The sequence below is a fragment of the Mobula birostris genome, chromosome 9, assembly GCF_030028105.1.
Source record: "Mobula birostris isolate sMobBir1 chromosome 9, sMobBir1.hap1, whole genome shotgun sequence".
In the NCBI taxonomy this organism is placed as follows: Eukaryota; Metazoa; Chordata; class Chondrichthyes; order Myliobatiformes; family Myliobatidae; genus Mobula; species Mobula birostris.
Window position 1 is genome coordinate 75,896,687 of NC_092378.1, and position 13,370 is coordinate 75,910,056.

Genomic DNA, 13,370 nt, shown 5'->3' on the forward strand with positions numbered 1-13,370 from the left:
AGTGGTGCTCCACAGGGGTTAGTGTTGGAATTACTTCTTTTCACATTATGGGTCAATAATCCCCGCTCATTCTTCTAAACTACAGCAAGTACAAGCCCAGAGCCATCAAACACTCCTCATACATTTAAAACTTTAAGTCCTAGAATCATTCTTGTAAACCTCCTTTGGACACTCTCCAATGCCAGCACACCTTTTCTGAGATAAAAGGCCTGATAATGCTCATGATATTCCAAGTGCAGTCTGACCAATCCCTTATAAGGCCTCAGCATTACATCCTTTGTATATTCTAGTCCTCTCAAAATCAACGCTAACATTGCATTTGCCTTCCTTACGAATGACTCAAACTGCAAGTTAACCTTCAGGAATTCTGATCAAGAACTTCCAAGTCCCTTTGCACCTCTCACTTTTGAAAATTTTAACGTTTAGAAATCAGTCTATGTATTTATTCCTTCTAGCAAAGGACATGCCCAAACACTTCCTGATACTGTATTCCATCTGCCACTTCTTATGGTTTTTTTAGTTGCCTTCTGGTGGTTTTACGCTGTCAATCTTTAAAAATATCCACTCCAGTCTCCCTTTTACTCTCTGAAGAAAAGTTTTGGTTTCCTCTTTTATACTATTGTCTAGGTTACCTTCGTATTTCATCTTTTCTCTCCATATGGTTTTTTTGTTGTCTCCTGGTGGCTTTCGAAAGCTTCTCAATCCTCTTAGCTTCCACTAATGTTTGCTATATTATATGCTCACATTTTTCTTCTTATGCTTTCTTTGATTTCTCTTGTTGGATTGATGGCATTGTGGCCAAGTTTGCAGGGGATATGAAGAGAGATGGAGGGGCAGGTAGTATTGAGGAAGTTAGGAAACTGCAAAAAGACTTAGATAGATTTGAAGAATGGGCAAAAAGGCGGCATGGAATACAGTGTCAGGAAGCGCATGGGCATGTACTTTGCTATAAGGAATAGATGCACAGACTAACTTCTAAACGTTGAAAACTTCAAAATTCAGAGGTGCAAAGGGACCATAACACAATAAGACATCGGAGCAGAATTAGGCCATTCAGCCCATTGAGTCTGTTTCTCCATTCCACAATGGTTGATCCCAGATACCACTCATTCCCATACACCCGCCTTCTCACTATATCCTTTGATGCCCTGACCAATCATGATTCGATCAACTTCCGCCTTAAATGTACACACGGACTTGGGCTCTACTGCAATCTGTGGCAGAGCATTCCACAGATTTAAAATTCTCTGGCTAAAAAAATTCCTCCTTACTTCTGTTCTAAAAGGTTGCCTCTCAATTTTGAGGCTGTGCGCTCTTGTTCTGGATACTCCCACCATAGAAATCATCCTCTCAACATCCACCCTATATAGCCCTTTCAACTTTTGGTAGGTTTCAATGAGATCTCCTTGCATTCTTCTAAATTCCAGTGAGTACAGGCCCAATGCTGCCAAAGACTCCTCATATGTTAACCCAAACAACAGGAATTCTGCAGATGCTGGAAATTCAAGCAACACACATCAAAGTTGCTGGTGAACGCAGCAGGCCAGGCAGCATCTCTAGGAAGAGGTGCAGTTGATGTTTCAGGCTGAGACCCTTCGTCAGGACTAACTGAAGGAAGAGTGAGTAAGAGATTTGAAAGTTGGAGGGGGAGGGGGAGATCTAAAATGATAGGAGAAGACAGGAGGGGGAGGGATGGAGCCAAGATCTGGACAGGTAATTGGCAAAAGGGATATGAGAGGATCATGGGACAGGAGGTCCGGGAAGAAAGATGGGGGGGGGAACCCAGAGGATGGGCAAGAGGTATATTCAGAGGGACAGAGGGAGAAAAAGGAGAGTGAGAGAAAGAATGTGTGCATAAAAATAAGTTACAGATGGGGTACGAGGGGGAGGTGGGGCCTTAGCGGAAGTTAGAGAAGTCGATGTTCATGCCATCAGGTTGGAAGCTACCCAGACGGAATATAAGGTGTTGTTCCTCCAACCTGAGTGTGGCTTCATCTTTACAGTAGAGGAGGCCGTGGATAGACATGTCAGAATGGGAATGGGATGTGAAATTAAAATGTGTGGCCACTGGGAGATCCTGCTTTCTCTGGCAGACAGAGCGTAGGTGTTCAGCAAAGCGGTCTCCCAGTCTGCGTCGGGTCTCGCCAATATATAAAAGGCCACATCGGGAGCACCGGACGCAGTATATCACCCCAGCCGACTCACAGGTGAAGTGTTGCCTCACCTGGAAGGACTGTTTGGGGCCCTGAATGGTGGTAAGGGAGGAAGTGTAAGGGCATGTGTAGCACTTGTTCCGCTTACACGGATAAGTACCAGGAGGGAGATCAGTGGGGAGGGATGGGGGGGATGAATGGACAAGGGAGTCACGTAGGGAGCGATCCCTGCGGAAAGCAGAAAGAAGGGGGGAGGGAAAGATGTGCTTAGTGGTGGGATCGCGTTGGAGGTGGCGGAAGTTACGGAGAATAATATGTTGAACCCGGAGGCTGGTGGGGTGGTAGGTGAGGACCAGGGGAACCCTATTCCTAGTGGGGTGGCGGGAGGATGGAGTGAGAGCAGATGTACGTGAAATGGGGGAGATATGTTTAAGAGCAGAGTTGATAGTGGAGGAAGGGAAGTCCCTTTCTTTAAAAAAGGAGGACATCTCCCTCGTCCTAGAATGAAAAGCCTCATCCTGAGAGCAGATGCGGCAGAGACGGAGGAATTGCGAGAAGGGGATGGCGTTTTTGCAAGAGACAGGGTGAGAAGAGGAATAGTCCAGGTAGCTGTGAGAGTCAGTAGGCTTATAGTCGACATCAGTGGATAAGCTGTCTCCAGAGACAGAGACAGAAAGATCTAGAAAGGGGAGGGAGGTGTCGGAAATGGACCAGGTAAACTTGAGGGCAGGGTGAAAGTTGGAGGCAAAGTTAATAAAGTCAACGAGCTCAGCATGCGTGCAGGAAGCAGCGCCAATGCAGTCATCGATGTAGCGAGGGAAAAGTGGGGGACAGATACCAGAACAGGTGCGGAACACAGATTGTTCCACAAAGCCAACAAAAAGGCAGGCATAGCTAGGACCCATACGGGTGCCCACAGCTACATCTTTAGTTTGGAGGAAGTGGGAGGAGCCAAAGGAGAAAGTAAGGACTAATTCCGCTAGACGGAGCAGAGTGGTGGTAGAGGGGAACTGACTATTGTGCAGGAAGCAGCGCCAATGTTCCGTGCCTATTCTGGTATCTGTCCCCCACTTTTCCTTCGCTACATCGACGACTGCATTGGCGCTGCTTCCTGCACGCATGCTGAGCTCGTTGACTTTATTAACTTTGCCTCCAACTTTCACCCTGCCCTCAAGTTTACCTGGTCCATTTCCGACACCTCCCTCCCCTTTCTAGATCTTTCTGTCTCTGTCTCTGGAGACAGCTTATCCACTGATGTCTACCATAAGCCTACTGACTCTCACAGATATCTGGACTATTCCTCTTCTCACCCTGTCTCTTGCAAAAACGCCATCCCCTTCTCGCAATTCCTCCGTCTCCGCCGCATCTGCTCTCAGGATGAGGCTTTTCATTCTAGGACGAGAGAGATGTCCTCCTTTTTTAAAGAAAGGGGCTTCCCTTCCTCCACTATCAACTCTGCTCTTAAACGCATCTCCCCCATTTCACGTACATCTGCTCTCACTCCATCCTCCCGCCACCCCACTAGGAATAGGGTTCCCCTGGTCCTCACCTACCACCTCACCAGCCTCCGGGTCCAACATATTATTCTCCGTAACTTCCGCCACCTCCAATGGGATCCCACCACTAAGCACATCTTTCCCTCCTCCCCCCTTTGCTTTCCGCAGGGATCGCTCCCTACGCGACTCCCTTGTCCATTCGTCCGCCCCATCCCTCCCCACTGATCTCCCTCCTGGCACTTATCCGTGTAAGCGGAACAAGTGCTACACATGCCCTTACACTTCTTCCCTCACCACCATTCAGGGCCCCAAACAGTCCTTCCAGATGAGGCGACGCTTCACCTGTGAGTCGGCTGGGGTGATATACTGCATCCGGTGCTCCCGATGTGGCCTTTTATATATTGGTGAGACCCGACGCAGACTGGGAGACCGCTTTGCTGAAAACCTACACTCTATCCGCCAGAGAAAGCAGGATCTCCCAGTGGCCACACATTTTAATTCCACATCCCATTCCCATTCTGACATGTCTATCCACAGCCTCCTCTACTGTAAAGATGAAGCCACACTCAGGTTGGAGGAACAACACCTTATATTCCGTCTGGGTAGCCTCCAACCTGATGGCATGAACATCGACTTCCCTAACTTCCGCTAATGCCCCACCTCCCCCTCATACCCCATCTGTTACTTATTTTTATACACACATTCTTTCTCTCACTCTCCTTTTTCTCCCTCTGTCCCTCTGAATATACCCCTTGCCCATCCTACTTGTCCATCCTCCTTGTCTTTCTTCCCGGACCTCCTGTCCCATGATCCTCTCGTATCCCTTTTGCCAATCACCTGTCCAGCTCCTGGCTCCATCCCTCCCCCTCCTGTCTTCTCCTATCATTTCGGATCTCCCCCTCCCTCTCCAACTTTCAAATCTCTTACTCACTTTTCCTTCAGTTAGTCCTGACGAAGGGTCTCGGCCTGAAACGTCGACTGCACCTCTTCCTAGAGATGCTGCCTGGCCTGCTGCGTTCACCAGCAACCTTGATGTGTGTTGCTCATATGTTAACCCCTTCATTCCTGGAATCATCCTCATGAACCTCCTCTGGACTGTCTCAATGACAATATATCCTAAGGTATGTGGCCCAAAACTGTTGACAATACTCCAAGTGCATCCTGACTAGTGTCTTATAAAGCCTCAGCACTATCTCCTTGCTTTTATATTCTATTCCCCTTGAAATAAATGCCAATGTTGCATCTGCCTTCTTTAACACAGACTCAAGCTGTAAATTAACCTTCTGGGGGTCTTGCACGAGAACTCTTAAGTTCATCTGCACCTCTGATGTTTGAACCATCTCTCCATTTAGATAATAGTCCACATGATTGTTCCTTTTACTAAAATGCATTGTCATATATTTCCCAACTGTATTCCATTTGTCACTTTTTTGCCCATTCTTCCAATTTGTAAAAGTCCTGCTGCAATCACATTGCTTCCTCAGCACTACCTACCCCTCCATCTAACTTATTTACTATCTTATATGCCCTTTCCTTGGTTTTTATGTAGTCCTTATTTTCCTTTGTCAGCCGTGGTTGCCTATCCCTATCATTTGAGAACTTCTTCCTCTGTGGAACATACCTATCCTGCGCCTTGTGAACTATTCCCAGAAACTTCATCCAACTCTTGCTCTGCCGTCATCCCCACCAGCATCCTCCTCCAATCCACCTGGGCAAGCTATTCTCTCATGCCTCTGTAATTCTATTTATTCCATTGAGATACCGATACATTGCAATTCAGCTTCTCCCTCTCAAATTGCAGTATGAATACAATCATATTATGATCACTGCCTCCTTAGGGTCCCTTTACATTAAGCTCCCTAATAAAATCTGGGTTATTACACAACACCCAATCTAAGACAGCCTTTTCCCGAGTCGGCTCAAGCACAAGTTGCTCTAAAAAGCCATCTCATAGGCATTCAACAAATTCCCTCTCTTGCAATCCGACACCAACCTGATTTTCCCAATCCCCTTGCATATTGACATCCCCCATTACAATTGTGTCAGTACCCTTATTACATGCATTTTCCAGCTCCCTTTGTAATTTCAATCCCACATCCTGGCCTATATATGGTTCCCATAATGTTTTTTTTAACCTTGCACTTTCTTAACTCCACCCACAAAGTTTCAACATTCTCTGACCTCATGTTACCTCTTTCTACAAGTGTAGTTCCATCTCTTCCCAACAGAGCCACACAACCGCCTATGCCTTCCTGCCTGTCCTTTTGATACAAAGTATATGCCTTGATGTTACTCCCAACTACGGGCTTCTTTCAGCCTCAGTGATGCCCGCAACTTCATACCAATCAATCTCTAATCACGCCACAAGCTTGTCCACCTTATTCTGATTGCTACGCACATTTAAATACAGCCTGCATTCTCCCGCCTTTTTTGAATTTTGCCTCTGTGGTACGTTAACTCTTTGTTCTGTCTGTATGTACCCAATCATTGGCTTGTCCTTCCTTACATTCATTTTACACCCATGATCTACTTGTAAACCTGCTGCCTCATCCTCAGCTCCATCATACTGGTTCCCAACCCCACCATATTAGTTTAAACCACTCCCAACAGCTCCAGTAAATCTGCCCGCAAGAATATTGGTCCCCCTCAGATTCAAGTGCAACTCGTCCCTTTTGTACAGGTCCCACCTGCCCCAGAAGAGGTCCCAATTACAGAAATCTGAATCCCTGTCCCCTGCTCCAATTTTTCAGCCACATATTTATCTGCCACCTCATTCTATTCCTATCCTTGCTGTCATGTGGCACAGGCAGCAATCCTGAGATTACTAGCTTTGAGGTCCTGCTTCTCAGCTTCCTTCCTAACTCCCTACATTCTTTTTTCAGGACCTCCTCCCTTTTTCTTCCTATATCACTGGTACGAATATGTACCACAACTTCTGGCTGCTCACCCTCTCTTTCCAGGATATTGTGGACGTGTCCAAAAACATCTCGGACCCTACACCTGGGAGGCAAACTACCATTCATGTTTCCCTTTCATATCCACAGGATCACCTAACTGACACCCTCTTCCGTTCCCTACCCTTCTGAGCCACAGGGCCAGACTCAGTGCCAGAGGCACAGTCACTGTTGCTTCAGCCAGGTAGGTCGTTTCCCCTCCCCCCAAACAGTACTCAAAATGGAGTACGTGTTCTTGAGGAGGATGGCCACAGGGATGCTCTCAACAATCTGATGTTCTCCCTTCCCTTTCCTGACAGTTACCCATTTATCTGTCTCCTGTAGCCTTGGGGTAACTACCTCCCCGTAGCTCCTGTCTATCACTGCTCCACCTTCGCTAACAAGCCGAAGGTTATCGAGCTGCAGCTCCAGTTCCCTAACATGGTCTTTAAGGAGCTGTATCTCGATGCACCTGTTCAGATGTGGCTGTCTGGGAGGCTGAGAGTCTCCTGGAAAATCCACATCTGACACCCAGAGCAGAACACTGGCTCTGTGGACATGCCCCCTATTCTCTCCAGAGTTAAATAAGAAATAAAGAATGAACTTACCTAGACTCAGTCCCTTCTTGCTGAAGCCCTGGTGAATCAAAGCTTTACTACTCTGACTCAAGACTACACTGATGACAACCACTCCCATGATGACCGCTCCACTAGGTGGTACCTCTCTTTTATAGAGACTGGATTTTTAAAAGCTCTTTGTTCCGGAAGGTTCCTGTACTGTGGAAGACGTCCTGCCTCGTCCCTGGGCCGAAGACGCCGTGCCCCAGCGGCCTCAATGACTACAGACCGGTGGCATTGACCTCTCACATCATGAAGACCCTGGAGAGACTTGTTCTGGAGCTGCTCCGGCCTATGGTCAGGCCACACTTAGATCCCCTCTAGTTTGCCAACCAGCCCCGACTAGGAGTTGAGGATGCCATCGTCTTCCTGCTGAACTGTGTCTACGCCCACCTGGACAAGCCAGCGAGCACTGTGAGGGTCATGTTTTTTGACTTCTCCAGTGCGTTCCATACCATCCGTCCTGCTCTGCTGGGGGAGAAGCTGACAGTGATGCAGGTGGATGCTTCCCTGGTGTCATGGATTCTTGATTACCTGACTGGCAGACCACAGTACGTGTGCTTGCAACACTGTGTGTCCGACAGAGTGATCAGCAGCACTGGGGCTCCACAGGGGACCGTCTTGTCTCCCTTTCTCTTCACCATTTACACCTCAGACTTCAACTACTGCACAGAATCTTGTCATCTTCAGAAGTTTTCGGATGACTCTGCCATAGTTGGATGCATCAGCAAGGGAGATGAGGTTGAGTACAGGGCTACGGTAGGAAACTTTGTCACATGGTGTAAGCAGAATTATCTGCAGCTTAATGTGAAAAAGACTAAGGAGCTGGTGGTAGACCTGAGGAGAGCTAAGGTACCGGTGACCCCTGTTTCCATCCAGGGGGTCAGTGTGGACATGGTGGAGGATTACAAATACCTGAGGATACGAATTGACAATAAACTGGACTGGTCAAAGAACACTGAGGCTGTCTACAAGAAGGGTCAGAGCTGTCTCTATTTCCTGATGAGACTGAGGTCCTTTAACATCTGCTGGACAATGCTGAGGATGTTCTACAAGTCTGTGGTGACCAGTGCTATCATGTTTGCTGTTGTGTGCTGGGGCAGCAGGCTGAGGGTAGCAGACACCAACAGAATCAACAAACTCATTCGTAAGGCCAGTGATGTTGTGGAGATGGAACTGGACTCTCTCACGGTGGTGTCTGAAAAGAGGATGCTGTCTAAGTTGCATGCCATCTTGGTCAATGTCTCCCATCCACTCCATAATGTACATTCAGCCAGAGACTCATTCCACTGAGATGCAGCACTGAGCGTCATAGGAAGTCATTCCTGCCTGTGGCCATCAAACTTTACAACTCCTCCCTTGGAGGGTCAGACACCCTGAGCCAATAGGCTGGTCCTGGACTTATTTCATAAATTACTAGCAGATTTTACATATTACTATTTAACTATTTATGGTTCTATTACTATTTATTATTTATGGAGCAACTGTAATGAAAACCAATTTCCCCAGGGATTAATAAAGTATGACTATGACTATGACTATGTTGGATCTGTGCAGGAATGCTCCTGTTGCATCTGCGCAGTACTCCAATCAACTTGGGAGTCCTTGTTTAAGATTCCTAAAAGTTAACTCACAGGTTGAGTCTTTGGTAAGGAAGGCAAATACAATGTTAGCATTCACTTCGAGAGGACTAGAATATATGAAGGATGTAATGTTGAGGCCGTATAAGGCATTGTTTGACCGCACTCAGAGTATTTTGAGCATTTTTGGACCTTTTATCTCGGAAAAGATGTGCTGGCATTGGAGAGTGCCCAAAGGAGGTTCACTAGAATGATTCCTGGACTTAAAGTTTTAATGTATGAGGAGCATTTGATGGCCCTGGACTTGTACCTGCTGGAGTTTAGAAGAATGAGTGGGGGATTTAATTGAAACCTATCAAATATTGAAAGGCCTAGTTAGGGTGGATGTTTCCTGTAATGGGGGTGCCTAGGACCAGAAGGCACAGCCTCAGAATAGAGGTCTTCCATTTAGAATAGAGATGAGGAGGAATTTCTTTAGCCAAAGCTTAGTATTGCCACAGATGCCAGTGGAGGCCAAGTGATTGAATATATAAATTTACTTATTTTTTAAATTTTCAGATACATTGTGAAATAGATCCTTCCAGTCCTTTGAGCCATACCGCCCAGCAACCCTGAAATCCCAGTTTAACCTTAACCTAATCACAGGCCAATTTACAATGACCAATTAATCTACCCGGTACATCTTTGGATTGTGGAAGAAAACCAGAGCACCAAGAGAAAACTCACACATTCCAGAAGAAGAACTTACAGAAGGTCCTTACAAAGGATGCCAGGATTGAACTCTGAAGTCCAATGCCCCAAGCTGCAATAGCATCTTGCTTAACCGCTATGCTATCACGGCACCCAAAAATTTAAAGCAGAGGTAGATAGGTTCTTGATTGGTCAGGGCATCAATGGTTACAGATAGAAGGCAGGAAATTGGGGTTGAGAGGGATAATAAATCAGCAAATGATGTAATGCCAGAGGAGACTCAATGGGCCAATGGCCTAATTTTGCTCAGGTGTCTTATGGTCTTATGATCTGCTGTGTGAATTCTCTCTGCTTTTCTGAAAAAAAATTAGATTTTTTGTCAAGTGTACATCAAAACAAACAAATTGTGTCATTTGAGGGTAGCCCGCAGGTATCATTATGTTACAGCTCCAACATAGCACACCTACAACCCACTAATCCTAATCGTATATGTTTGGAATGTGGGAGGAAACCAAAGCACTCTTAGGAAACTCACACGGTCACGCAGAAAATGTACAAACTCCATTCAGACAAATGAACCCCGATCGGTGCACTGTATAATGATTACACTAACTGCAACACTACCACGCTGCTGAACCTTTTAACCTGCCTTCTGAAGACAGAATGGTAAGCAGCAGTTTAAAGGAGACCAGAGACCTATTCTGCAATGTTTTCTTCAATCTCTGAAATCTGTTTATTTCTTGGATACGATAGATGTATGCAGTGTATGCCTGCAACAAAATGAATCTCATGGTTGTATATGATGAGTATATACATATAGTACTTTAATAAATTTACTCTGAACTTTGAACTTAATGATATTGGTATATATAAATAATTCAAGTAATATGCTAAATTTCAAGAAACCTTAGAAAGAAATCTCAGATTTAGGGAGAAGTACCTTTATATCAAATTCTAAGCTTTCTCTATAAGTAACTCCAGGTCCCCTTTGACTTCTAACCATGCAAGAATCAGATCTAATGTCAAGGACTGAGAGTCTGCCTGCAGGGATTTTGGTCACTATTTCTAATCACTAGGCAACAACAGAAGTAAATGCGAAAATGTCTGCTCAGCCACCATTATGTCCATTATGTAACAATAAATATCTTCCACGAATTTCAGCTGCTACATTTTGTATGGGGAATCCAGTGTTAAATTTTCATTTTCTGATTTTCCACTTTTGTCTTGAAGGTGGCTAACAGCAGATCTCAAACGGAAATGAAAAGATCACCTGTGATTTATACATGTAGAATTATATGATCCTCCATAGGAAAGGTGTATAGACTTGAATCTACTAACACTGAAAACTCAGCAGAGAGTGTTAATTGCAACAACTAAATTATTCTTATGGGTGTCCAAGGCAGAACAGTCAAAAGCTTCAACTGTTCCCCAGCAAAGAAAATCTAACCCTAACATTGTGTGTAATTGATCTTTGTGTTGTGGTAATTAGAATTTTATGCATGTTTACTAATGATTGAAATGTAAAAAACACTAAGTTGTAAATTAAAGTTTGTATCTATAGCTGAAACACAATTCAGCCCTTAGTAACACACACATAAAATGCTAGCTTAACTCAGCAGATCAGGTAGCAGCACCTATGGAGGGGAATAAGCAATGAATGTTTTGGATCAGGACTGGAAAGCAAGGGGGAAGAAGCCAGAATAAGAAGGTGGGGAGAGTGGAAGTAGTGCAAGCTGGCAGGTGATAGGTGAAACCAGGCGAGGGAAAAGAGGGTGGGCGGAGAAGGGGAAATAAAGTAAGAAGCTGGGATGTAATACCTGGAGTAATTCTGATAGGAGAAGAGATAGGATCATGGGGGAAAGGGAAGGAGGAGGGACCCCAGAGGCAGGTGATGGGCAGGTGAGAAGGAAGGATGGGATAAGAGAGGAACCTCTTACCTCTCCAAAGAGATAAATTTGCAAAAAGGTAAATATGATGTAAATAGGCCCAATTAGATTGTTTATTTTGGACGGGGTTAGATAGGGAAGGACGAGAAAAAGCAGAACAATGGAGAGTGGATTGCATTGATTGCTGTAATGTGTGTAATGTAATCATCCCTCTTTCCATGAATTATTTACCCTCAGCTCCCTGATCCAGACAATGAAGGTGAAGGCTTACCTCCTGTTGATAAACCTGATACAAATCAGATTTTGCCAGTGCCAGCCTATATCCGTCCTCTCCTGAGCAAGTACAAGGTGGAGGTATGTTGTCTAATGTAGCAGAGACTGGAGCTTTCAAAGACTGCAATTTCCCTGAACTAATGTTTATTGGCTTTGCTATCAGCAAAAGCCTTCAGAATCATAGAAAATTTATAACATAGGAGAAATCATTTGGCTCATCATGCCTATAGCAATTGTGAAAAAGTTACTCAATCTAATCCCATTTCAGAATCAGGTTTATTATCACTGATATATCTTATGAAATTTGTTGTCTTATGGTAGTAGAACAGTGCAATACATAAACTACTATAGTTTACAATATGAAATATATAAAAATATAAATGTAGAACAAAAAGTCGGGTAGTATTCATGGGTTTATTGTCCTTACAGAAATCTGATGGTGGAGGAGAAGAAGCTGTTCCTAAATTGTTGAGTATGTCACTTTAGGCTCCTGTACCTCCTCACTGATGGTAGAAATGAGAGAGCATGTTCTGGATGATGGGAGTCCTTAATGATGGATGCTGCCTTCTGGAGAAATTGCCTATTAAAGATATCCTCACAAAATACTGAAAAATGACACTGGGGAGTTAGTAATTGGGGACAAAGAAATAGACAAACTGAATAAATGTTTTGCATCAGTCTTCATTCATTGTGGAAGACACTAGCAGAATGGCAGAAATGTGAAAGCTTTAGGGTCAGAAGTGAGTATTGTTGCTTTTACAAAGGAGAAGGTGCTTGGAAAGCTGAAAGGTCTGAAGGTAGTGTCCCCAGCGTTCTGAAAAAGGTAGCTAAAGAGATTGTGGAGGTACTAGTAATGATCTTTCAAGAATCACTAGATCCCGCAACAGTTCTTGAGGACTGGAAAATTACAAATGTCACACCACTTTTCAGGAAAGGAGAGAGGCAGAAGAAAGGCCAATTTGCCTAGCATCAGCGGTTGGGGAGATGTTGGAGTCTATTATTCAGGATGAAGTTTCAGGGTACTAGGAGGCACATGATCAAATAAACCAAAATCAGCATGGTTTTCTAAAGGGGAAATCTTCCCTGACATGTCCATTGGAATTCTTTGAGGAAATAACAGGCAGTATAGACAAAGGAGAGTCAGTGGATGTTGTTTACTTGGATTTTCAGAAGGTCTTTGGTAAGGTGCTATACATGAGGCTGCTTAATAAGACAAGAGCCCATGGTATTACAGGAAATATACTAGTATGGATAGAAGACTGGATAACTGGCAGGAGGCAAGGAATGTGAATAAGAGGACCTTTTCTAGTTGTCTGCTGGTGACTAGTGGTACGCGCACAGAGGTTGGTGTTGGGACCGCTTTCTTCAAAAAGGCAACAATTATGCTAGTGCCTAAGAAGAACAACGTAAGCTGCCTTAACGACTATCACCTGGTAGCACTCACACCTACAGTGATGAAATGCTTTGACTAGACTGAACTCCAGCTCAGGAATTTGCCTTTTTGCCCATTGCAATTTGCCTGTAGCCCTAGTAGGTCAACGACAGAAGCAATCTCAATGGCTCTTCACACAGCCTTAGACCACCTGGACAATACAAACAGCTATGTCAGGATGCTGTTCATCGACTACAGCTCTACATTTAATACCATTATTTCCACAATCCTGATTGAGAAGTTACAGAACCTGGGCCTCTGTACCTCCCTCTGCAATTGGATCCCTGGTTTCTTAACCGGAAGACCACAA

General features: G+C 44.8%; 1 protein-coding gene across 1 annotated transcript in view; it reads left to right on the plus strand.

The window, feature by feature from the left end:
* The window catches only part of fer1l6 (fer-1 like family member 6), a 311,731-nt gene that overhangs the window by 176,200 nt on the left and 122,161 nt on the right, over nucleotides 1-13,370 (plus strand). The window contains exon 23 of the mRNA XM_072267285.1: nucleotides 11,615-11,709. Within this exon, the coding sequence (XP_072123386.1) occupies nucleotides 11,615-11,709 (95 nt within the window). The remainder of the gene's footprint in view (nucleotides 1-11,614; nucleotides 11,710-13,370) is intronic.